Consider the following 24098-nt stretch of genomic DNA (forward strand, 5'->3'; position numbering starts at 1 on the left):
TCTCCCAAGCCCTGAGGTAAAACCTCAGGCTGTTTATTATGGCTCCAAAGGTCAAAATTAATAGCATGAAGTGAGTCGTCTTCTTGCTCTTTGAAACTCCTTGTCAAGTGGCACAGCCAGCTGGGCACACAACTCTGATATGCAGATCATAACGTTTGTGAACAGATAAAATGAATTACAAATGAGCTCAGCCTATCCTATTTCAACTCTCTAATGGGCATGAAGGTCTCTCTCTCTCTTTTTTTATTTTAACCCCAACACTGTCCAAATACCTCCTCTTGTAGTTCATTTGAGGTCATTTAAGCACCTCAAGAATCTGTATTCATCTAATTAGCAAATGACTCTGGAAGCCAACTCAGTTTTTTAAAATTGCAATTATCCTAAGGACAGGGTAGGGCAGTCATTACATAACAAAAATAATATTGGTTACCAAGATGTTAATATTTACATATATTATTTCATTTTGATCCCCACTCACCCAATTTAAAAAGTACTGATATTTCCATTTGAAAGATGTAGAAATTAAGATATGGGAAGATTAAGTCATTTGCCTGGGTAAAGCCAGGATTCTCACCCAGGTTTGTCTGACACTAATAGCCACCCTCTTAATCTCCTACTACCTATGCCAATGGACTATAAAGAAAGCAGAAGCTATGAGAGTTCATTGATTCATTAAGAAACACGTATAATATTTGCACACCAGGCTGGTATCTGCCATCCTTACTGCAACTAAAAGTAAGATTTCTCAAAGAAAAAATAGTTTATTTACAAAGGAAGCTGACCTATATGAAAAGAAGATATCCATGCTTTGCTATTTTAGAGCTTAAGGAAAGAATAAATTTAAATGGTAATGTGTGACCAAATTACCTTCCAAAATAAAGGTCACTAAAAGTTGACCTTTCCTTCTGAGTTAGAGAAAATTAAAGCAATGCCATGAAAAGCTTTTGCTCTCAAAAACTGCAACTGGTGACTTATGCATCACACTGATGCACCTGACCTGTATATAGCAACTAATAAATTCTAGCTATCATTTTCTTTGGTAATAATAGTAAGAAAAACTATCCTTCAAAATCAACAAATCTCTCATTTTGGGAAAAACTGCTTGCAGCGCTAGTCTTCTAATTACAAGTGTGTGACTGGGCCCTTAACAATACCACTGCCTCTACCGGAACACCAACCACACCATCTGCTGTTTGAGCAGCAGCAATTCTTAACATCAATATCAATTCAAGTATTACAACTTTAACAGCAAATCCCAAAACTAGCAACCAAAACAACCAAACCAAAACAGTTGGTTTATGGATTTCATCTACAAGCCCAATCAACTATCCAACTATCCATACATCCATCTGACAAAACTCTGACCCCCACCCATTTATTAAGAACTACATGCTGGGCACTGTGCAAACACTAGACTCTTCCTTACCTGCAGTAGGTTCTCCAAAGCTAAGAGAAATCCAGACGTCTACCTATCATAAGGAATGGTGCTTACTATAACAAAGTACAGAGTTCGTGCCAATTATGAAATGGGAGCCCCTGTTAAGCAAATTACAAAGCACCAGTCACAAAACCTTATGCATTTAGGACAACAGTCCTTAACCCTGGCTGCGTATTAATCACTAGGGAGCCTTGAAATAATGCCAATGTCTAGGCCTCCCCCCAGACCAATTAAATCAGAATCTCTGGAAGTGGGGCCCAGCATGGATATATTTTCTTAAAGCTTCTCAGGTGATTCCAACATGCAGCCAAGGTTGAAAACCACCAAGTTAACTATTTCCAGAGTGGTATTCCTGAAATCCACAAAATCTATTAGATGGTACAAAGACCACAAAACTCTCCCTCCCAACCACTGCACCTGCCATCTGGGCTGTATTAAAATGATACATCAATAAGGTGTTATTTTTAGATTATGGTCCAATTATTTATTTGTTTATAGCAATGAAATACTAAACAAGAAAGGATTTTGAGGTCATGCACCACTCTTTTTTTTTTTTTTTTTTTTTTTTTTTGAGATGGAGTTTCGCTCTTGTTACCCAGGCTGGAGTGCAATGGCACGATCTCAGCTCACCGCAACCTCCGCCTCCTGGGTTCAGGCAATTCTCCTGCCTCAGCCTCCTGAGCAGCTGGAATTACAGGCATGCGCCACCATGCCCAGCTAATTTTTTTGTATTTTTAGTAGAGACGGGGTTTCACCATGTTGACCAGGATGGTCTTGATCTCTTGACCTCGTGATCCACCCACCTCGGCCTCCCAAAGTGCTGGGATTACAGGCTTGAGCCACCGTGCCCAGCCCCATGCACCACTCTTACAATGCCTCCTCCACCCCACCCCGCCAATTCCGAGAACTAGAGGGGTATACGGTTCTAGCAGGGAGAAAACTGTTGAAAAGCCCTCGCTTTTGCTTGGGAGAATGGAATTGGCAGTGTCCAGGCAAAAAACAGCCTCAGCTCAGTAACCTGACAGGAGGGAACCTTCATAGTTCAGGCATGATTATCAAACTCTTTGTGCTCTTAAAGGAGATTAATTATAGGCATGTGAAAAAAGGGAAGCACTCCCTGAGGAACTCTTCCTCACATGCTTCCCAAGAGGCAGTAGGGCCATTAAAAATTCCATGATGAAGAGGAAAAACAGCCTGGGAACAGCCAGGAGGCAATACAGCAAATTAGTACACCAGCCCTCCTCAGGGAAAGCTGTGATAAAACAGGAAACACTTCTCTCTTTGCAAAATAAAATTATACCACTAATGATAACATAGTCGCCACACACACACACACACACACACACACACACCATGATAATGATGCATGTGAAATTTCCAATGCTGCCCATATGCTTTGAAAGAAATGTTTCCCTACTACAAATAAAATGGGACAAGAAAAAGATATAATTTCCATTCGAAACAGTTTTTAGTACAGTCATTCACGTGCCTCTTCCCTGCGACCACTACTCCTTTACACTCCTCCTTGGTGCCTGGCTTTTGCTAAATGATCCATTCTCTGCAAAGCCTACTGCCTAGTTCTGAATCCAGTCTCATCAGGCTGTCACACTGGAGCTGGACAGTTCCTTCTTCACTAACCCGTTGCTGGGGAGGAAGACCACTATTCCAAAGGAGTGACTGGTTGCCCTGAGAGCTCAGTATGTCTTCATTCATAGTTCCTAAAAGCTGCATAGAAGTCACTTGTGCTGATCATTTCCCATGAAGCAGTGGTGGCCAAGCTTTTACTGATGTGCACCCTCATGAGTAAAAAATCTGAAAAAAATATTATATATGTACTACATATATATAAAATATAAATATGTGCTACTAGACACGTGTATAATTTAAAACAAAAAAATTTTTGAAGGACCAGCTATAAATAAATATAAGTTTAAAAATTTTCTTCCCCTTTCCCAAAGAACCTTCATGTATGCAACCCACTTGGTATCTACTGCCTTGTGTACAATGTGTAGAAGTAAGTAACACATCAAAGATAATGTATTATTGTCCACATTCTCTCTCCTTTGCTTTAGTAATGGTCTAAAGCAGTAAGAAATATTACCCTAGAGCTGAGTATACCAGAAGCACAGTTGAGACTTCCTTATGTTTCCAAGTTTAGCCACAAACACTGCCAGGCAAGAGAGTGAAGACAGTGATATGGATAAGGAGATACACAAAGAAACAAGAAGCTGATGCCTAGTCCAGCCACAGGATAAGGCTTTTAAAGGAAAAAAGAAACCTGACAAAAGTATGAATACTGATCTCAGCATAGCACAGCTTTAGGTAGCAGAGGTAAAGAGAGGAGGGAAAGTAATCCACTTTCAGCATTCTGACATGATACGATGCTACTCAAATAATTTTCCCAAGTAGTATATACACAGACAAAAAGCTAAAGGACTATTTTCCCATGAATTAAAATCTTGTTGTCCTCCATGACGGCTTGAGCACAACCACCTCTAAAAAGATCTCCCTGCGCCTCAAAGTTAGGGGCCCTTCCTCTGTGCTTTTTCAAATCTTTATTGTAATTGTTAACTTCCATACCTGACGTCCCCGTGAGAATGTAAGCTCCTTGAGGGCAGTATCTAAACAAAGAGGCTGGCTCACAGTAGGATGCCAGCAAATGCTGAATGAATTAATGATGAATAAACATCATGCCACTGAAGGAAAGGCCTTACTACTAGTAGTTTATATCATTCTCCAATTTTCCACACTTTTTTTTTTTTTTTTTTTAAAGAGAAAGGATCTCACTCTGTCACCCAGGCTGGATGCAGTGGCATCATCACAGCTCACCGCAGCCTTGACTTCCTGAGCTCAAGCAATCCTCCCACCTCAGCCTCCCAAGTAGCTGAGACTACAGGTGTGCATCACCAGACACAACTGATTTTTATTTATTTTTTTGTAGAAACAAGGTCTCACTATGTTATAGTCAGGGCATTCTTAATAACACCATTTGTGATGGTCTCTCTTTTCAAAAGACGTTCATACAGAAACACTACTTCTTCAGTAGAAAGATCTGGCAGTAGGTTATGGTGCAAAATTTATTCTTATAGCCCATAGTACAAGTTCTAACTGTATCCATGGAAGAGTAACTTAGTGCAGCCTGCACCTCAAAATCTATGAACATAACCATTTAAGAACTTATTAGGAATAAAAAAGAATTATCAGAACCTTGGAAAGAAATTCTTTGTGCAACCAGAAATAATAAAATTTCTGGGGTTCAGCCTATTAGCTATTCTTTTCTGCATAACAGCCCTGCAGGGGATGCTACTATTAAAACTGTATTTACTTCCCATGTCACCTAAAAGAATTTATATTTGTCAGGAGTCATTCATTTGACTAACATATGTTAAATATGCCTAACAAGTCTCAGATACCGTTTTAGGTGTTAAGGAGTTATCAGGGAACAGGACGACATCCCAGTCCTTCGAAGCTTATATTCTAGTGGGAGAGACTGGGGGATAAAGTGGGAACAAAAGAGCCAAAGAAAAACCAAACCCCACTAAAAGAAGCTAATAAGCAAATTCATTACAGACTGTGGTCGAGCCATAAAGGAAACAGACAGATAATGAGCAGGAAGTGCTGGAGGTGGCCCCTTAGACAAGATGGTCTGAGCGGTCCTCCTTGAGGAGGTGGCAACTTAGCTGACACAAGCAGCAGCTCAAAGACAGTTTTCCAGGCAAAGGGAAGAAGTGGAAAGGTTCAGAGGCAGCAAAGGACTGCTGCTATTTTTGAAGAACAAAACAGAGCTCCCTGGTACCGCTGGATCTCTCCCCCACAGAGGGAGAATATTATACGGAAGGAGGCTGTAAATGTAGGGAGAAGTCAGATTATGCAGGGTTTTGCAGGTCATGCCAAGGAACATTAATAATGTTCTTTGAAGATGGGGCTTTTAGCAGCAGAAATAAAATGAAATATGAACTAGAAGACTTAGGTCAAAGTTAAGTATGAGACTTAATCACATACTAGCCTTGTGACCACAGGAAAGATACTTCACTGCTCTGCCTCAGTTTCTACATCTGTAAAACATCTATTTACCTCAAAGGATTGTTGTCAGGATCAAACTGGATACTGTACACAAACAGACTTTATAATTTGAGGTGTTATAGAAAGGAATATAGTACTGTCCAGAAGAAAATAACAGCTACTAAAAGACAATTACCTGGCAGAGCAGTGTGCTGGTGAACACCTTCGGTGAGAAGCATCGGCAAGAACATCCAGGGAGTAAAGGGGAGACAGAGGATTGAACTGCAGGAATAAATAAGACTATTTTAGTAAGGCTTACATGAAACAGACCTGATCCTAAAGGGTAACCTACACTTTGATTACTTTTCTGCTTTGACCAACTCTTTTGTCATATCAAACGTAGACACTGGTCAGTAAAGTCACACATATTTGATAGGGTGCCTGTGAATGTGCCAAACCTGATCTAGCACACCTCAAAAAAAAAAAAACAAAAAACTATTCCTTGTTAAACAACTTTTCAAAAACTTCTGATATACAATAGTCACTTAAATGGCAAAAGACAGTATTTTCCAAGTGATATAACAAGAACTTGTGCCTGATGATTATCAACTGTGTATCAGCCCTTGTTTCCAAGATTACCATGAAATTACCTTTCCATTTCCTTATCCTGGCAAATGATTCCAAGAATAACTGGTTGGCACAACAGCAGCATATTATAGTGGAAAAAGAACTAGACTAAGAATTAGAATACCTTTTAGTTCCAATCCACCACTAAGATACTGAGCGTCAAAAATCATATAACCTCTGAGCTTTACTATCCTCATCTGTTAAATGAATATATCACTATCTGTCTTACCTATATTATTTTTTTTAGAGACAGAGTAGCGCTCCATCGCCCAGGCTGGAGTGCAGTGGCGCAATCTTGGCTGACTGCAACTTCTGCCTCCCAGGTTTAAGCAATTCTCCTGCCTCAGCCTCCCAAGTAGCTGGGATTACAGACGCCAGCCACCATGGCCAGCTAATTTTTTTTGTTTTTGTTTTTTTAGTAGAGATGGGGTTTCTCCATGTTGGCCAGCCTCGTCTCAAACCCCTGACCTCAGGTGATCCACCCGCCTCAGCCTCCCAAAGTGCTAGGATTACAAGCGTGAGCCACCACTCCCAGCCTGTCTTACCTATTTTACAGGGTTATTATGAGGGCTAAGTGAAATATTGCTTTCAGATTATAATCTCAGTTTCTTATTTGCAAAACATCTATTTGACTTCAAAAGGTGGCTGTGAGGATCAAATAAGATACCTCACTTTATGTTTGCTAGTTTCTTTGGACTTTTTCCACAACAAATAGTCCTCTCCAAAAAATTTAGAATTTAGTGCCTTCTGACATACAAAGACTGGAAGAATCCAGAATGATGACTTCAAACGTATTTTATGAGAACACAAACTAAGCAACTGTTCTATCTGCCACAGAGGTTCCAATCTTGGTTCTACTAGCTGTATGACTTTGGGCAAATAGTTTGAATCTTATAGATCTCCAATTCATCATCTGCAAATAACACATCTGGACCAGGTGACTGCCACAGGTCCCCTTGTGCCTTTAGATCCTCTAATGCAGACATGATTAGGGCTCTAGCTTAACATTCCCCAAACTGCAAACTCTAACATACCACCTTCATGACTTTCTTTACCTGCCTACAACCTGTACTACTGCTTATTATTTTTCCTCATATCAATTATCTTTGCACAGCCTTGTCCTTACTATACTTCCATGAAATAACAAGTTTGATATACATTTTTTCCTAATGTACACCATAATACATAACTTAAAAAATTGTGTGTCCATATGTCATCTAAAATCATCTCATACACATACACCAGTTATATCTTCTACCACTCTAGTTCAATTCAAAACAGCAAATTAATAATGAAGATTCCAAGTCTAAAATGTGTATCAATTCAATAAGCTACTATGTCATTTAAAAAAAAAAACAAACAAACAAACAGCTGGGCGCATGGCTCACACCTGTAATCCTAACACTTTGGGAGGCTGAGGCGGGCAGATTGCCTGAGCTCAGGAGTTCAAGACCAGCCTGGGCAACATGGTGAAACCCCTTCTCTACTAAAATACAAAAAATTAGCAGGGCGAGCCTGTAGTCCCAGCTACTCAGGAGGCTGAGGCAGGAGAACTGCTTGAACCTCCAAGGTGGAGGCTGCAGTGAGCCAAGGTCACACCACTACACTCCAACCTGGGCAAGAAAGCAAGTTTCTGTTTCCAAAAGAAAACCCCAACAGCAACAGACAGGAAGCCTAAAACATCTTACCTGTCAGTGTTCATCTATTTTACAACTAATCACCGAGATAAAGCAATCTTCCACAAAAAAAAATCGCAAAACTTTACACATAAAGAAACATATCGATAACCACTGCAAGTTAATTTTTAAATTGGGAGCCCTCTACATAGGCCTAAATATGCCAAAGGCCCCCTCATGGGGGTAGCTAAGGAAAAGACTAGGACGGAAAGGCTCTAAGGCAGGGGTCCCCAACTCCAGGGCCGCACAGCAGGAGATAAGCTGCCAGCAAGCAGCCACTCGCCATCGTTGGCATTACTGCCTGAGCTCTACCTCATGTCAGATCAGCAGCCACATTAGATTCTTATAGAAGCACAATCCCTACTGTGAACTGTACATGTGAGGGATCTAGGTTGCATGCTCCTTACGAGAGCCTAATGCCTGGTGATCTGTCACTGTTTCCCATCATCCCCAGATGGACTGTCTAGTTGCAGGAAAACAAGCCCAGGTCTCCCACTGATTCTACATTATGGTGAGTTGTATAATTATTTCATCATATATTACAATGTAATAATAATAGAAATAAAGGGCACAATAAATGTAATGCATTTGAATCATCCCAAAACCACCTCCCTCACCACGTCCCTGACCTGGGTCCATGGAAGAACTGCCTTCCACAAAACTGGTCCCTAGTGCCATCAAGGTTGGGGACCACTGCTCTAAGGCTTTGACCCCACTTCACCCAAAGCAGCTCTACCTTCTGCTCCATGCATTTAGGCTTCAACATAGTACTTCTCAATGCAGGATTCTGACGTTGAACTAAACTGTACGCAAATGAGATTCATTCTGCATTCATACCGAACAAGTTCAAAACTAAAATAAAAACAGGATTCCTATGAAATACATGCTACAAGAAACTAATGATCACAGTTGAACCTAAAAAAAGAAATTAGCTGCAGTGTTGACCAGTAAGTGTTGGATACTCTTAGAAAACCGTTCTCCAAGAAAATCAAAATAACAAGAAAGAGGAAACCTTACCTCATGTGTACAAGCAGAAATGTGAGGAAAATTAGAAGCCAACGCTTTATTCTTTCTAAAGAAAAGGAAACCAAATGATAAAATAAAGATGACAAAGAAAAATGATCTTACCTGATTTCGTTCTCTTTTCTCAGCTGATGGTAACCAGAAACTAAAGAGAGGGAGAGAATAACAGGAAAGAAAACAATAAAAGAAGTGGTAGGAAAATTACAGAAAGGAGAAGAAGATAAGATGTTGGAATAATGAAGACAAAGAAGGGAATGAAGAAAAGATGCAATCAGAGGAGAAAGAGATTAAATGTATGTGAACACTTTGCTAAAAAAAAAAAAAAAAAAAAAAAAAAAAAAAAAAACCCTCTTCAAAGGAAAAAGGCTTGCAATGGAATGTAAAAGACCGGACAACAGAAATAAACCCAAGACTATAGTGTGACAGCAATACCCTCTCAGCTGTGCCTGACAACAGGAGCCTCAACTCAACAAGGGCATAAACCACACCCACGCTTGTATTTTGTATGTTAAAATTACCCCAGTCTGGATGTGTACAAGATCGTAACTGGGTACTGAGCATGATGCATACAGGAAAGACGAAAAAACCAACCATGTTAGGGGACAAGGCTGTCACAGGAAGTGGCAGAATTATTTTCCTGTGGCTACATACAGCCTTCCTACAGCACTCACCACAGTAATTAGGACAAAAAGATATTGTACAGGTTAGGCACAGTGGCTCACGCCTATAATTCCAACAATTAGGGAGGCCAAAGTGCACAGACTGCTTGAGCCCAGTAGTTCAAAGCCAGCCTGGACAACATGGCAAAACCCTGTCTCTACAAAAAATACAAAAACTAGCCAGGCACAGTGGCACGCACTTGTATTCCCAACTACTCAGGAGGCCAAAGTGGGAGGATCGCTTGAACCTAGGAGGCAGAGGTTGCAGTGAGCCATGATGGTGCCACTGTACTCCAGCCTGGGTGATAGAGCCAGACCCTGTCTCAACAAAAAGAAAGATGAAAAAAAAGAAAAGATATTTTCCTATAAAAAGGTCTAAAAATGGGAAGAGAATATAGGAGGACAGAGGCAATCATACATTTTGGAAAAAAAATTTAGAGACAGAAAAATTAGTCTAAAATAAACATCCTTACTGGAGTCTACTAAATGCAGCATCTGTAGGTATAAAAAAGCAATACAATGAAACTAGTCTTGAAAAGAAAAGAATATCACGGTCACAGGTTTAGGATGTTGCCATCTTTAACTGTTATAAAGTACAAATCTTTAAGATCTCTTTTAGCTCTGAAGCCTGATTTCTAATTTGCTCCATAAGACTCCCCTCCACCTCCTCCTCCAAGGAGAAACTAGCGCAGCCAGTAAATACATAAGCACTTACTCTTTCTGCCGAGGGTCACTAGTGATATGGTTTATCCTCTCCGTACCCAAGGTGTTTATGCTGGTCTCCTAAAAAGACAGAAGCAGACAAGAGTAACATCCAACCACAGAAACAAACATAAAGCACAATGTGTCACCTAGCTCAATTTTTCCCATAACTGTGCCAGCCAAGGCAATCTGAAAAGGCACATGTCAAAAGCGAATCTTAAAATAAAACAGCAACTATGTCTCTTTTTATTGGAATCTATCTTAAAAGTATTACATGTTATCCTAATTTATTATTCTCTAGTGATCCAGAAGTTTTTATAAACACCATTCGCCATATATGGCATTTTAATATAGTAAGTAATATACCTCCTGGAACTAGTGAAGTATATAGGAGTAAAAATATTGTTTTAGCAAATACAACAGTAGCCAATTTTTAACAGGCCAGCACACCAAGCTCCCTAGAGCTATGTGATTATAGTTCCAACAGTCTTCATCCTGGGACATAACCAAATCCTCACTGGTAAAACATAAATATCTGCTGACTAAATATAAATACATCAGAGGACTTTTGTGACTTGCAAAAATTGTTACTCTGTACTTTGTCCCTCAAATGTCATCTCATGAAATAAAAATAGAAGCTTGTATAAAATTGATTCCAAAATTCAGGGTTCTCAAGATTACAGTGTAAAAGCTTACCCATTAACACCACAAACAATTCAGAAACCAACCATTTCCAAAAAATTGGAAAATGGCCATTCACTCTTCATTTAACTTGAGTACATTCACAGTGCTTATCTACCATGGCCCCTGGGAAGGCATACCAACATACACCTCAGTAACTGTCGTGTTGAGAGAACACAAGTCACAGGCATGAACGTCAAGAACGTCAAGGCTGTTCTTCAAACCCATTTGTGTCTGGACAAATGTTATTACCTGTATTTATCTATCTGTGTGGACTGTCCTAAACATCAGGTTACACATTTCAGCAGAACAACTGGCTATAGAAAAATGAATCTGAGGCCAGAGTCTGGGCAGGAGTGGAGTTAAATGCGAAATTTTCATATACTGTATTCTTCATATTCTGCATCCCTTATGGCTATGCCTACTGATCACAGACACAGACATGGTAGGGGGGCCAACGGAAAAGATGGGTGAAAAATGAGCTATTTGTTACAGCAGAAAAATTATTAACTTAAAGTGCCGTAATGTTTAAATTTACAGTTTATTACTGTGTAAATTACAAGCAGTACTTTGTGTAATTAGCAGCTCGCTGGCAGGGAGCTGTGAATGAAACTCATTATTTATGATTACAATTTAGAAAAGCAGAAGAGAGATGGGGGAGGGGGAAGAAGGGGGGTAGAGTGGTGACCTCTGCTAGAAATGATAAATATCCCTTTAAGGTGATGAAGATGAATTAAACAAGTAAATATTATCCTATTCATTTGAAATCATTAGAGGCACGTCCAATAGGCCTGGAGTGGCTTGCCTGCACGGAAGCAGAAGGCTCTCGTTTTATAAAAGCTGAAAAAAAGTAACATAGGTGGCAGCGGGAACATTATCTGTCAAGCCTAAACGATAAAAAGTAAAACCCTTTCCTTCCTCCACCCCATGACTGCTATTCTGCTAGCTATCCTGTTAACAATAAGCTCCTGGAATAGCAAAAGCAGTATTCTGTCTATAAACGAGTAATCAGAAAGGTATCAGTCTTCCAACAATCAACTGTCTTTCTAATTCAAGATTTGAACTTGAGGCCAGGCACGGTGGCTCATGCCTGTGATCCCAGCACTTTGGGAAGCCGAGGCCAGCAGATTGCCTGAGGTCAGGAGTTCGAGACCAGCCTGGGCAACATGGCGAAACCCCATCTCTACTAAAAATACAAAAATTAGCTAGGCGTGGTGATGGGTGCCTGTAATCCCAGTTATTTGGTAGGCTGAGGCAGGAGAATCACTTGAACCCGGGAAGCAGAGGTTACAGTGAGCCGAGATTATGCCACTACACTCCAGCCTAGGCAACAAAGTGAGATTCTGTCTCAAAACAAAACAAAACAAAACAAAAACACATGGGACTTAAATTTAAAAATAAGAAGAAATAAGAATTTTGAGCTTGTCTGGAAATAAACAGCCTCATTTCTTTTGCATGTCTAAAACTTGAGAAAACTGCTCCCTGATGAGATGATAAAACAGTAGCACCCTCTTAAGGGTAGCCAGACTGTGGCACACAGTGCACCACCTAGCAGGCCTTCTAAATGCTTACCAAGTGAACAAACAAAATGCTCTCAATGCCTCCCCCTTCCTTATTCTTTGCCCACCACCATCTTCTCTGACTGAGGATAAGCCCCTGTCTTAATTTCTCAATCTCAAAGTGGAGTAAGAAATAAAATTAAATAAACAAAAATTTAAAAAGATAAAAAGTAAATCTGGGTTCAAATCTCTTTTCTGCCACTCATATCTGGGTAACATAAGACATTCCTTAACGTCTTCGAACCTAAGTTTTCCTCACCTACTAAAGGGAGCTTGCACTTTTTCTACAAGGTTGCTGGAAGAATTAAATGAGCTGAGTGCCTAGCACCATCCCTGGCAAAGGCAGAACTGAATAAACAGCAATAGTTCTCCCTCATGGTCAAGGAGGGGCTCTTGAAATTCAATAGCAGATTTTTTTTTTTTTTAATGAATTCTAGGATGAAAGACCAAAGTTAGGAAAGAACAAAGATGCATTCATGAATTCACGAGGAGTCATAAAGAAGCCAAGAGTATTTTAACTTACACAGTAATAACATAACATTAATAAAAAGTTACAAAAGAGACAGATAAGCTTGTAGTTCTATAGGCAAAAGATACTGTAATGACAGTGTTTTCTTCATCAGAACTTCTGTATGAATTACATTTCATATTTGATTTGTATATCCGTTCACATTCTATATAATGTTCACTCTTGTAAACTGCCAACACCTTCCAGTTGGCTCCACTAATGTCAGGGAGTTCTGTAGCACCTCTGATTGTTAATAGGGTATACAACTCCCACAGGGAATATTATCTCCCCACTGAGCCCAGTAAACTGTGAGAGGTATCACCTTCCCAACCAGCCTTCTTCGCCCCTTTCTGAGGCATCGAGCTGCCGCTCCAGGCAGACGATTCAAGCGAGCATGGTACCCTAAAAAAAGAAGAAAGGCTTCAGATACTGAATGCAGAAAATCCATAAGCAATCATATGTTTCTAGTACACTGAAGTCTTTACCCCCAGGATCTTACTAGACTGACCTTTAAACTAGTATTACAGAGCTATCTGCCAAGGATTTCTTATTCCCATGTCTTTGTCACTAGCAGTATGATCACAGGCATGCCATTTACCTTTGACCTAGGCATCCTCCATCTATAAGAGGGACAATCACTCAGTCCTACCTTACTGGGCTGTTTTAAAGACCCAATGAAATAGCAAGTAGAAGGGACTTTATAAACTGAAAACTCTACATAAATATAAGGTACTACTAACAATGTTTAATTTTAAATTAAATGTTAGTTTCTACGCCAAAAACATTCTAATTCATGATAGCATGGGGAAAATAGCATGCATCAGATAACCCAACTTTTCTCACTGCCACATGTGTTCTACACAAGGTAAGAACAACTGGAGGAATCCATACCAAAATGTTATTAAGGACATTGTCTCTGGATATGAGATTACAGGCCATTTTAAGTTTCTTCTTACTATTCCTGCTTATTTGTGTATATTTTAAGTGATCCATTAAAAATGTCTGGAAATGTTTATCGAAATGTTCAGTAAAGCAATGTGTGCCTCAACCGGTCTTTACCAAGAACCAACTGCTGTGAGATGGCCTTTCAACCACCCAAATTCACCATGACAAAAGCCTACATAATACAAGTTTACATCTCACAGTGTGATTCTGATCACCAACAGATGTTCAACAAAGTACTAGTGACTGACTGACTGGTTGATTATGGAGTTACTGGGAACCCTAGAATCATAAATGTATAGCGCTAGAAGAAATGGTTTAGTCCAATGTCACATATCTTAAGTGATGACTGACATCCCAAGAAAATGAAGTGACTGTCACAGAGCATGGCAGACAGCACCAGAATATTAACACCACATTTTCATCTCTCTGTCCTAGGTTCTTTCCAGCCACTCTGTACATCATAATTGAAGAAAAAGCAAAGGGAAAATGAAACACCTTTGTTTTAAAGTCCCCAATAATAGGGTCATTAAAATAAAACTACTTAAATTATTTTAAAAGCATCCATTTTAAAAACACTATTATATGTGAATGCTCTTACTGAAAATAAAAATATGTATGCAAATGTTCTGATTGAAATCTGTTCTCTTCCAATATCTGATACTCAATAACCTATCAGTTTCAAAGCAGCTGTCACATGACGCTAAGCTCCCTAAATCTGGCACAAATAGCAATGGCAAGCTGAAGGAATGTCCTGCTAATCTATGTCCCAAGAGTCTCCATGGATTCGTTTAGGAAGGAATGGAGAGAACCTTAAGCTTTGAGAATTACTCTGAATCTCCTAGAAAATCCTGCATGTCCACAATGCAGACAGTTAATGTGTGCTTGAAGGCATGAGTATGCTTGCTATGTGATGATTGCTCTGCCCAAATAGAACCATAAAAGCATGAAGTTCTTAGTCGCCTCAGAACTCACCTCTTTGAGCTGGCCGAGAAGGTAAAAGGAATGTGGAATCTGAAAATTTATCCAATCCAGAATCCATTCTTTCTACTTCAGAGCAATGATCAGGAGCCCACTTGGGCAGAAGATTAGGGACAGTGAATCCTGGTACACATTCTCCTTCATAGAACCAATCACTCTGCTCGTCATCACCTAAAGTAAAGAGATTATACCATAAGCTACAATTTTAAACAAGGTCTGAGAAAACAAATGGGAGGGATGATTTCTTTGTGCTATAGTTTTGATCATCCTTTTTTTTTTTCCTTTTTGAGACAGGGTCTTGCTCTGTTACCCAGGCTGGACTGCAGTGGCACAATCACATGCTGAGGCAATCCTCCCACCTCAGCCTCTCAAGTGGTTGAGACCCCAGGCTCATGCCACTATGCCTGGCAATTTTTTTTTGGTTTTTTTGAGATGGAGTCTTGCTCTGTTGCCCAGGCCAGAGTGCAGTAGTGTGATCTCCACTCACTGCAACCCCCACCTCCCCTCCCAAGTTCAAGCAATTCTCCCTGTCTCAGCCTCCTAATTAGCTGGCATTACAGATGCCCACCACCAAGCCCAGCTAATTTTTGTATTTTTTAGTAGACATGGAGTTTTGCCATGTTGGCCAGGCTGATCTTGAACTCCTTACCTCACCTGATCCACCTGCCTTGGCCTCCCAAAGTGCTGAGATTACAGGCATGAGCCACTACACCCAGCTTTTTTTTTTCAATTCGTTGTAGAAACTGGGTCTCCTTATGTTGCCCACACTAGTCTTAAACTCCTGGGCTCAAGCAATCCTTCCACCTCAACCTCCCAAAGTGCTGGAATTACAGGCTGATTACACTTTTAAATATATCAAAGCGCACACACACTCACACACAAAATGTTCTGGTCCTTCTTGATTCATATTACAATGAAAACTGAAACATAAACCTGGTTTCACATAAATGTCATACTGTGTTACTCTGGACTGCTTTAATAGTAAAAAATAAATAGATGAAGCTATCACTTACTAAGCCCTTACAACCTACCAGCATCCACACTAAAAATCTATAAATATGTCATCTCTTCCAAGCCCTACACTAACTTCAACTTACAAACAAGGCAACTAAAGTCCAGAGAAGTCAAGGTCAATTTAGTAAACAATGAAGCCAGGATCTGAACCCAAAGCCAGACTAACTCAAAACCCTGAGATCTTTACTACAAAAATGAACTGCCTCCCCTGTACCATTCTCAGTGGTATAAATAAACTTGGGGATTCAAAGTCCATAAATGTTTCTCAATTCAAAGCTAGCTATTCCTGAGGGATTTCTTGCTATATTTGCCTTTCTCATAAAAGGTGAATAAACAATGTATGTCCATACTTCATTTTTTCTTGATATCTCATTAATGGGACAGAAAATCATCTTGAGACTAGCAACCCAAGCTACTGAGGAGAAAAAAAAATAACCACAAAAAAAATATATAATTCCCAGAGGCTTTTCAATAAATCATACCATTTTCCCAAAGCCATATTGTTAATTAATAGCAAAGTCACAACTAGATCCATATATCCAGACTGTTGATACAAACTTCTTTCTACTGGCTACAACGATAGTATCTCAGTTTCCACCAAAGTTTATTCCTGCCAACAAAGAATAAGATAGATAATTTTATGTCAGCCACACCATATCCCTTTCAAAATGGCAAAGATGAAGGAATTTATTACAAGAATATCTAAAGAGTTCATAATGCAGTCATTCTCTAACGTACTCTGGATTCCACAGAAGGTGCTCAAAACATGTCAATCACACGAAGTATGACATTCATGGGTCATTAACAGCAAGGATAATAACTCTTAAATCACTGTGGTGATCTCCAAAATGGACAATGAAAACTGCATTCTGGTGAAAAGCAACAGATATTGCCACTAAGGAAGTTACTCAAAGTGTTTCCTTATAAAAACATCACACACAGCTCTCTGATACAGCAGTTCTCAACTTTGAGCATGCATCAGAAGCACCAGGAGGGCTTGTTAAAACACTGAGCCTTCCTCCAGAGTTTCTGATTCTGGTCTGAGCAGACCAAAAATGTGTATTTCTTACAAGTTCCCTCATGATGCTAAGCTGGTCTGGGGACGTTTTGAGAACCGCAACTCTAAAAGCATCTCACAAAACCAGACACATGGATGAATTGAAGACAGTAATTAGTGTACAATAATTAGTTTCTCTGTACTCCAATATATTAATTCTTTCCTTATTCATAAGTATTCTTTAGGCCATTTATTGAAATAGTATATTTAATTAGGCCATGTTTTCTGATGACAAACGGCTGACTATAATGAAATTTTTTTGGTTCTCAAGCATTCATTCAATATTCTTAATAATACAAAAAGGGACTCACTGAACGTTGTGCGATCACATAGACCAGTAGTCTTCAACCTGGGTTCACTAAGATGCCTGATACAGGAGCTCCTTAAAAGAGCACTGCGAAGAGCTGGGCACGATAGCTCATACCTGTAATCCCAGCACTTTGGGAGGCCATGGCATATGGATCACCAGAGGTCAGGAGTTCAAGACCAGCCTGACCAACAAGGTGAAACCATCTCTACTAAAAATACAAAAATTAGCCAGGTGTGCTGGCAGGCGCCTGTAGTCCCAGCTACTCAGGAGGCTAAGACAGGAGAATCGCTTGAATCCAGGTGAGCTGAAATAGTGCCACTGCACTCCACCCTGGATGACAGAGAAAGGCTGTGTCTTTAAAAAAAAAAAAAAAAAAAAGTGCTGCCAGGAAATAAGCAAGAGGCTGGGTGGATCAGGCTCCTGACCTCTGGCTCCTCTAGAATTTTGCTTTAACCCAATAGGCTTAGTTGTTTTGTAATCTAAGAATCTATGTACAATTTTGTTTGGGGGGGAAAAAGGAGAGTTTTCCCTGGATTTTCAATCATTATTTATTAAGCATTCACTATATGCCAGGAACGTGCTAGATACTATGGTTGCACATAATAAGTCCTGCCTTGAAAAGTTTCAAGGGAAAAGACACGTACCTAGAAACAATAACATAATCTAGTAATATAAAAATAATAAGTATAATACAAGGAGCTACAGAGCACAAAGAAGGAGAAAGGGCTATTGGCCAGAAACCCCTCAGCAAACACATGGCACATTTAAATGGGGTCATTGCAGAGATTTAATGAAGTGACTATTCACAAAGGTGGAGACAGTACTAACAAGGAACCCGACAAGGGATGGGGAAGCACATCGGGTGAGCCACTACAGCAGGAGGCCTTTACCATTCCTACACTTGGAATGGCAAGGGAAAGAATGGTTATCAGAGCCCAAAGAACTGCGGTTAGAAGAGAAGGCTGCCAAACAAGAATGGTGGCCTTCAGCAGAGGAACACACCACTGCCAACTGGCAATCCAACAGAAAGGGTGTCAGGGAAAGCCATAATCTAATACGGTAGACTACATTAGCGTTTCCAAGTCTTCTCTATAATAGAATCATTCATCCATGTCTTTTGCTCTTTGCCATTGGATTCCACAGTACCCTCCCTTTTAGGAAGAGCACACTTCCTCATCCTACTGACACTGGGCTTGGTCATAGGACCTGCTCTACGTAGTAGAAAATTAACAAACATAATTCAAGCAAAGGCTTTAAGTCTGTACACGTGGTCTAGCCTGGGTCACCTGGCATTTACATCCTCTGCCATAAGAAGTCCATGCCGCCTATCACCATTGCTCCTTCCACCTAGGTCCCAAAATAAAATACACTGAATAGATGTAAACCTAACTTGAGACCGGCGAAGCCCAGGCAAGATCAATGGAACCATAGGCAACCCACAGCCCATTGTAATAAATGAGTGTGGTAAACTGTGATGAGCCACTAAAATTTGGGGGCTGTTAAGCAGCCTTACCACAATAAAATCTTGACTAATATATCCAAAATCACTCACCTCCCTCCCTTTGGTCTTCTGCTGATGCCTCCTACAGGCCAACCTCAACAAGAAATTGAAACCAAGAAGACCCACTGATACAGTCCATAAATATGCCCCTGCAGGGGCAAAAGGAGAACTGTGTCTTGATAGATGACCAGCCATTCAAGGAAGATGAGATATCAGGCAGAAAGACCAGCATAAACAAAGGCACAGAGGCAAGGAATCATACAGCTTTATGTTGACAACATTAAGCAACAATGTCACCAGACTGTGTGAAGCTGAGGCAGAGAAAGAGAGGAAAGCTGGGTCTACAGAATATTCTATAATCTTTCTTAATAAACTAAGGAATCCTAATCAGTGAAAAGGCTTTCCAAAGGCCCTAAAACGTAATCTGCTGTAACAAGTCCACACTTTCTTCCATCTCTGTATAATTATGCATCATAACCTTAAGAGGTGTATTGTGATATTCTTAGCACTATAGAAAAGCAAAGAAAAAGAGCAAACATTGGTAACTCTGAATAGCATGTATAACTCATTCATGGAAAGACACCAGACTTTCCTGGTACGAGATAATAAAATCAAAACTCTAGTTAGAGCCTACCTGTACACACACACACACACACACACACACACATAATCGCTAATGACACGTAACTCCTTCAGAACCTAAAAGACAGAAATGTACTCACAACAGCCTCCATCATAGTAGGAAGCTCAAAAACTCCAAGAGGAGTTGAACAACTCTTGAGGCATGAACAAGATGCTGTCCCCACACTTCCTCTCCAAAAATCAGGAATTGAATGCTAAGTCTCACAGTCACAGGATCCCTTCAGTTACTGGGGAGCCTAACTGGATCAACCTAGCCACCTGTCCTTTAACTGCTTAACCGATGGGGAAAAATTTTTGGATTTGGGAGCTAGAAAAGACTTTAGAAATCCTAAGTCCCTTATTTAGATTAAGAAAACCACAGTCCAAAAAGGCTACATAAAAATTTTATTGGCATGTGGCCCCACACAAGTCTAGAGGACAAACATTTTATAAAATACCCTTATATCTAGACAAAGGTTTAAATTAGTGTTTAGGTAGTAAAAATAAAGAACTGGTAATTAACATATACCAGCCTTATTCACAGGACTCTATATACTCTAGGAGTTTTACTTTGAGGAAAATGATGTTCTATATAATATATTCACCTAGAACACTACAATCATTTATAAGTAAGTCTGTAAAAGTGGCAAAATTTTCTCTATATGAAACAAGAATGTCTTAATATCTAAAACAAGACAGTAACACATGAGGCTATTTCTTGATTCTAATAAAAAGAAACTTCACAATGTCCCAGGCTCGACACTGACTACCTAGACCAGGGATTCCCAATGTCTGGTCTACCTGCATAAAAATCACTTCAGATGCTTGTGAAAAATGCAGATTCCAAGGGCCAACTCTAGACCTATTTGATTTCTGGGAGCTCAGGGCTGTGGGGTTTTAACAGTTCCCCAGATGGCTCTCGCATGCCTTAAAGTTTGAGAACCATTGCCACAGACAGTCACCATATTCTCCATGAGTCACTCCTATGATTATTCAAATCTTTCCATAAACACAGAACCAATGTCCCAAAGCTGGGATCAACATTACCTTGTCGCCCTTCATCATTGGTAAAGAGCCCAGTGTCACTGCTGCTACACACACTGCTGGTTTCACTGTAAAAAGAGTAAAACACAAGAGAACTCATCAGCTCCAGTCAAAAACAAAGCACTGTACACTTATTTTGGTTTTCAAGCTTCTCTAATTTCACTCCAACCTATTAGCCAATCAGCTACTTAAATTTCATAGGGAAGCTACAAAGTTTTATTTTCCTCTTCTGCCAAAAAAAAAAAAAAAAAAAAAAAAGGAGAATTCTAAAATTTTCACTTATATTTTAAAGTACTACACAAAATCTAAAGTCACTTTGTTAGTTTAGGACTAGGAAACTGGTTACTAAAGCTCAAAGAGGTAATTTCAATCTTGTTTGGTATATTAAACAACACAAATTTCCAAATTTACCAAACAATTTTATTTTTAAATGTTGCCAACTATCAGTTTCAAATGAAGCTATGTAACTTTAAGACATCTAGCATCTTTCAAGTGTTTTCCCCACTTACAAAGAAGTAAACAAAAATCCATGAATAAGAAAAAAAATGGCAAAACTTGTATTTTCCTAATTTACTATCTTCCTTCATATTGAAAAGATACACAAAACTCATTCTGAAAAAAGAAACTGAAGTTAAAAACATAATATTGCTCACAGTTGATTCTGTTTCTTCTGACAGTGTGCTTCTAAATTTGATTTCTCTGGTTCAAGAAAAACTTCTCAATCCTCTACAGTATTAGCTATTCCTTGATTGGAAGTATTTTCTTCCAAGACAGTCATTTTTTTTTTTCACCTGCTCTAGAAGATGCAAGAAACCAAAGCAAGGAAGAAGCATTTTCACCATGCTGTATAAAAAATAGACTCGGCAAAATCCCAATCTATATTCCTGGATCAAAAATCTGAAAATATTTTGTATTTTGCAACATTTCCAAACATCCTGCCAACACTAAATCTTAAAAATGCCAATTAAATTAAGAAGCAATGCTTTCCTCACTCAAGCTTGTCTCTGAACACCAGATGCAAAAGATCTGTCACAGAAATAGTCAATAAAACAAATCCTATTTCTTTAAGTTCTGGGATACGTGTGCAGAACATGCACGTTTGTTACACAGGTATACATGTGCCACGGTGGAACAAACCGTATTTCTTTATAGATTCTTTCGTTTTATTTTCTTTTTTTTTAAGATGGAATTTCGCTCGTTACCCAGGCTAGAGTGTAACGGCGCGATCTCGGCTCATCGCAACTGCCGCCTCCTGGGTTCAGGCAATTCTCCTGCCTCAGCCTCCTGAGTAGCTGGGATTACAGGCACGCGCCACCATGCCCAGCTAATTTTTTGTATTTTTAATAGAGACGGGGTTTCGCCATGTTGACCAGGATGGTCTCGATCTCTTGACCTCATGATCCACCCGCCTCGGCCTCCCAAAGTGCCGGGATTACAGGCGTGAGCCACCGCGCCCGCCTCATTTTATTTTCTTACGCATTTAGTATAAGTTGGGCCACCAATTGTATTGCCTAAGTATTACAAAATTGCTAGAAAAGCAACTGAGCCACATCAACTGAAACAACAGTTAGTGTAAAGAAAGTCACCTTAACCTGCAGCTCCAAAGGCTTTTGCTCCCAACGTTTTACTATGAAATTTTTCATCACTTAGATTGCTTTCTTTGTTTTGTCACACATCTCTGTCTAACCTTCCCAACAGAGCCTCCTTAAAAGCAGAGGTACTCTAGGTAAGCCAGATGATTGGGCATGGCATCTACTTTCTGACAAATATGTCATCATAGGAATTGAGCCTAATAAAACACTATGGATACCTCTTGTCCACTGTTAGCTAAACAGTGTAAACTTGGTACTGACTTGAAAACGGTTTCATCTCAATTGCTTTTCTTCCAAGTTCTGTTTGCCCTTTTAAGGTACAATTAAAGGGTATTGTTTTGAAATTAGCAAAAACTCTCAGTTTTAAAGTTTTTTATTCTATATTCTTATATTTTTATATTCTATATTCTACAGATCAATGTTTTGGTTGTATTATGTTCTGTAATTTGAAACTCAAACTTACCAGTAAAAGCAGAGTCAATGAAGTAAAAACCCAATCTCAATCTCAGTACTAAAAACACCAAGAACTATGGCTCTCAACTGGAGACAATTTTGCAGCCCCCTCCCAAGGCGTCATCTGGCAATATCCAAAAACATTTGTGGTAGTCATGACTTGAAGCAGGGAAGGAGGAGATGGTGAACTACTGCCATTTAGTGAGTAGAGGCCAGGGATGCCGCTCAAAATCCTGCAATGAACAGCACAGCCCCCAAACAGAGAATTATCTGGCCCAAAATGCCAGCAGTGCCTAAGGTGAGAACCCTGATCTATGGTGATGAACAAAGCAGAGGGCTGGAGGAGGTAGGACATCCCTTTTAGGGAAACTACTTGAGAAGAGAGGAGCCTGTTCACACTAGCTGGAAACAGCAGTCAACATCCCATAGAGGCAACAATACCACTTCCTCGCCAGGGCTGGGCCAGCGCCTCAAATGGTCTGAAGCATCCAGATCCAGAAACAATCAGAAGGCAGCTGGACCTTCCGACAAACTGGTAGAACTGAAACTACTCAGGAGTCATACAGTTCACCCTTGCTTGCCTAACCCGGGCAGAAAGATCCTGTCACCATGGAAGAGAGTGATCTCGGCAGGGACGAAAAAGTATCTTGCTCATCTCAGTGTCCCCAGTGCCTAGCATAGCGCCCAGCACATAACAGACATTCAGTAAATGTTATGTAAATGGAATAAACTTGTTCTAGACACTTCTGTTGCCTGCCCTTATATGGCCTTTGTGGCATGTCACTTCAACTCTTTAGTCCTATTTTCCTACATGTAAGATGTGGATTATTGAAGATGTGATAGTATGAGGCATATGACCTCACTTTCTGAACTCTAAAGCAATACACAAACGCAAAGGAGGAAGGATTAGAAAGCTACTTCCAGGGTGCTGAGTCTGTGTCTAAATATTATTTTAGAGGTTAACAGTCGTAATTTCCTTACTGACAGCCTTCTCATTAGAACAGCAATCTAAATTTTATAGGATGCAAACCTATTTTCACTTTAAATGGAAAAACAAAATATGGCCTATAAAATCTATTATTTTTCCTGCACTAGGTTTCATCCAAGAGAGGAGGCACTGCTCTCAGCCAAGATCTGCAAGTGTCTCAGGAAGGGGTTTGGTACTTGAACTGAGTTTATTCAGAAAATTATTAATACAGAAGGCTACTATTAATGATACCAAAAATATCATTCACTGAGTTCTACTTCAAGCCAGGTAATATACTAAGCATTTTACATTCATTATTATGCTTCTCCTACACCCAAACTCTACAAGATAAATACATCAACCTCATGTTACAAATGGAAGAGGGTTTAGAGAAAGTACGCAACTTACCCGACACCGCACAGCAAGTACGCGTCAGCGCCAGGGCAGTGTAGGCCTAAAGTCCCTGCACTCACTGAATGGCCACTACAACATGGATGGCACAGATACTCATCTCATTTACTAAAGTCAATCCTATGGTTCTCTATTCAGAAGATACCTTTGAATTTCAAAACTTTTCATTCTCCTGAAAATGTAAACAGATTAACTGACTAGGGAATAAGTGTTCCTTTGCTTTTAGCTACTTAAAACTTTCAGGTACAACTAAAACTGTAGCTGTGCTTTGACTACTATCCCTTATCAGCAAATAATACATCATATATGCTGAACCCTAAGAAAACTAAT

The 24098-nt window shown here is 39.8% G+C and overlaps 1 protein-coding gene across 4 annotated transcripts in view; it reads right to left on the reverse strand.

Annotated features, from left to right (window-relative positions):
* The window catches only part of GPATCH2L (G-patch domain containing 2 like), a 75793-nt gene that overhangs the window by 40348 nt on the left and 11347 nt on the right, over positions 1–24098 (reverse strand). For 3 of the 4 annotated variants that reach the window (XM_003924577.4, XM_074392944.1, XM_074392946.1), the window contains exons 3-8: positions 20349–20413; positions 14793–14969; positions 13198–13277; positions 10141–10208; positions 8761–8815; positions 5637–5722 (exon numbers count right to left, since the gene is read on the reverse strand). In XM_003924577.4, coding sequence (XP_003924626.1) covers positions 5637–5722; positions 8761–8815; positions 10141–10208; positions 13198–13277; positions 14793–14969; positions 20349–20413 — 531 coding nt within the window. Of the gene's footprint in view, positions 1–5636; positions 5723–8760; positions 8816–8871; positions 8912–10140; positions 10209–13197; positions 13278–14792; positions 14970–20348; positions 20414–24098 lie in introns of all 4 variants that reach the window. The other variant, XM_074392945.1, reaches the window with a different exon arrangement.

Source organism: Saimiri boliviensis, chromosome 2 (assembly GCF_048565385.1).
Source record: "Saimiri boliviensis isolate mSaiBol1 chromosome 2, mSaiBol1.pri, whole genome shotgun sequence".
Lineage (NCBI taxonomy): Eukaryota > Metazoa > Chordata > Mammalia > Primates > Cebidae > Saimiri > Saimiri boliviensis.